The sequence below is a fragment of the Toxoplasma gondii genome, chromosome VIII, assembly GCF_000006565.2.
Source record: "Toxoplasma gondii ME49 chromosome VIII, whole genome shotgun sequence".
Classification (NCBI taxonomy): domain Eukaryota; phylum Apicomplexa; class Conoidasida; order Eucoccidiorida; family Sarcocystidae; genus Toxoplasma; species Toxoplasma gondii.
Genome location: NC_031476.1, coordinates 4,455,218 through 4,458,379, shown reverse-complemented (window position 1 = coordinate 4,458,379; position 3,162 = coordinate 4,455,218). Strand labels below are relative to the sequence as shown.

Here is a 3,162-nt window from a genome sequence, read left to right as displayed (position 1 = left end):
CGTGGAGCAGACTCTCTCCACAACGGTATCTTCGTACTCGTATAGCACCGGCGAGTCAACAATGCGGTTGCACTGGGTGTCAACGACGCGCATGTCCACTTCGCATTCGCGATGAAGCTCGGAGCCCCAGCAATCGTACTCCTGCGTGTACGCCTCAGACTCGTAGCACACGTCTTGAGAAGGCCTCGACTGGATTTCACACTCGGGGACCGTCAAAATCTTGGGGCAACTGCTCGGGACCTTGTTTGTGACTTGCTTCTTGCATGTCTTGTTCAACGTCACCGGGATCTGGGAGCACAGCGTTTGCTTCGTTGCCTTCGGACACTGGTACTGGACCTCCTTCTTCACCAGTTGAGTGCACACATCGCGAGATTCCGCCAACTGCGTGCTGCACACTTCTTCAGAATATGACGACGGACACGTGTATGGCCGGGAAATGTGCTCGTCCTTGTAGCATGTCTTTTCGACACTGTACGGCACCTGGAAGCATTCTGTTCGTACGTCCATTGGATTGGGAGGGAGTGTGGTAGTTGTGGTGTATCCTCCTTTCTTCTGGGGTCTGTGACCGCCATGAGGTCCGGCGTACACAACTGGGACTGCGGCTCCGAGCAGGAGTCCTACGATGGCGGAACCGCTGGCAACCTTCATCTTGAATCCGCTTGATACAGTGGAGGGCAAAAGATTCGCTTGCGATTTCAGTACAGAAACACAGTCAGGAGACTCCGAGACGTGAGATCGAACTCAAATTGAAAGTGACTTATCAGGCTGACACTCCAATCCGGTCATACATGCCTGAGGGCAGCCGCCGACATCGTGGTCAGCTGTCTGTACAGCCGTATGTGCTCGTTGGTGATCGCCGCCTGCATCATCGACTCTGCCCGCTAGTACCACCAGATCGACCTGGGTGTATCAGACGTAGTGGGCCCCCAGCAAATGCCTTACCGAAGTGACATAAGAATCTATTACCGAAGTGCCCGAAAACCGTTTGGTGAAACCTGCACGCAAACACGCTGTGGCTGTGGGGTGCTGACAGCCGAATACTCCTGAATGCTAACCTCATCAGGCACTGGGGACGACGGATGCCCAGCAGAAGAAAAATTGTCGAAACGCACACGAACAGAGCAAGTTGCAAGCACGAGTGCACTCTTTTGATTGGACGTGTTGCCTCTGTCGGGTTGCTCTCCTAGTGCCTGCGTGCCCCCTGGGAATACGGCAGGTCTGGTCCCTATCGGGATGCATCGTGGAAGGGACCGTCCTCTCCGCTTAGTCTGCACTCTCGTACCAGCGAACACGAGACTCGTATCCTCTGTTATTCTGGTTAACAACACGTGGTTCTGTGGGCTCGCAACGCAGTATCCACTTGCCTGGATAGGCGCGCCACCCGCGAAAGCAGCAGCATTCCGACTTCATTTGACTGTGACACACCTTATCTTATAATGCTGCTACAATAGTGCAACTAAGCGGAGCAAAACGGCATTCAGTGCAAGCAGCCGGTACCGCAGTGCTAGCATGCGCCACCCCGTATGGGCAAAAGACGGACGACAGGTAGGATGGATTCTCGTAGAACAAACGTTGGGAAGAGGGAAATAGTTCTCTTTGCCTTACAGACGCGTGCGCTTTCTGGCTGTTTTGTAGTTGTCCGGAGTTGTCAGAGAAGCCGCTGTCACCCTATGAGGCAAGGCAGCGCAGCGATGGATTCCCATGCTATTCCACGACTTCGACGACGCTTGTCTGCAGAGCCCCGTCAGCCTCTCACTGTCGTTCCAAACACTACAAGACTCTGGTCCAAATTGGATTCCTGGCCTCAGAGATGTTATCAGTTAACACCGCTCTGGATTGTTCCTTATGTGGGTATACCATTGCCGCCAAGATGAGGTCCCCAGAACTTGCGCCCATTCAACCCTCTCCTCAACGAAGTATATTCCTAATCTGATGTTGCTTGAAGCTAGCTGAACTTCATCTGAGGACGCCATATTATTTTCCAATCTTCAGGGCATCATCTACCTCACCTGCACGGATATGATCCAATCTTCCTGACCTACGTATCCTGTCCCTTTAAGTGTCTCCAACACTGGTGTATCTGTTCGCTCAATAATGTCAACACTGCATGCGCCGCGACCCGTCGAACAGCCTACGGCACTACGAACAAACCAACTATCTAACGGGTTGCTACCAGCACTCGACATTTCCTGCGTCAGTGCGCAACATGCCAAAGAAATCAGGGATCGGAATATCCACTCTGCTGCGTAGAAACTGCAACTCACGTCGCCGGCTTGCGACTCAGCAGTTAACGCGTTCCAGGCATGAGGCGTTTCATCGTATTTACTTTATTGATCTCAGGAGTAGTCCGTATGACAACTGGTAGTCTCCTGTCTGGCAGGGGTGACTACGGGCACTTCAGTAGAGCACAACACAGTTTCGAATCAATTACACCCACTACGCATTACGGTGGAACGGACGCACTGGCATTCTCAGACCACATCGCGAATTTAGAGCTTCTTTGCAGGAGGCGGCAGGGGTTTGCCGGTGATGGGAAGTTGAACACACTTCTCCTCATAGGCGGTTTCATAGCAGGTGTAGGGCACCTGAATGGTCTCCTTGCGGAAGCAAGTACCAGCTCTCTCCATCGGTCTCTCTTCGCACCTTAACACAGGCTCTTGTTTCGCGCACGGCGCTTCGACTGCTTCTTGAATGACAGTTGAGCAGGTTCCCATCTCGTACACAGGTACGTGAATGCACTTCTCCTCGATGCTCTGCTCAGGGCACGGGACCTCGATTTCGGAGCGCTTCTCCTCAAGACAGGGCTGCGCAACCAACTGCTCGACATCCTTGCACACCTCCTGGAACTCCTGGCGCATGCATGGCTTCTCGACCGTTTTGAAGAGGGTTGCGGCGCAAACATTCTTCGCCGGCTTCTTGACATCATAGCACCGCTCTTCGAACTCGTGCTTCTGGCAAGAGAATGACTCATTCTTCTTCTCGAACTTATATCCCTGCTTCCTGATCTTGCGAGGAACGTCCTGGCACACCTCTTGCTGAGACTGAGCCTGGCAAGGGACGTCCACTTCCTTGGTGATCTTGCGGGAGCACATCTTGGGGACGAGGACCGACTCCATGGTGCACTGAGTATCTGGCACCTGCTTGGGACGTAAATCGGTGATT

At 53.2% G+C, this 3,162-nt stretch overlaps 2 protein-coding genes across 2 annotated transcripts; both read right to left on the bottom strand.

Moving 5' to 3' along the window:
• Positions 1–766, bottom strand: TGME49_271570 (Toxoplasma gondii family D protein; the record flags this gene model as incomplete). Its single annotated transcript, XM_018781622.1, has 1 exon — positions 1–766. A coding segment is annotated over exon 1 (648 nt), but the record flags the coding sequence as incomplete, so codon positions are not given.
• Positions 767–2,489: 1,723 nt separating this feature from the next.
• On the bottom strand, positions 2,490–3,162 carry TGME49_271580 (Toxoplasma gondii family D protein; the record flags this gene model as incomplete). The annotated part of the gene is made up of 1 exon (XM_018781623.1): positions 2,490–3,162. A coding segment is annotated over one exon (672 nt), but the record flags the coding sequence as incomplete, so codon positions are not given.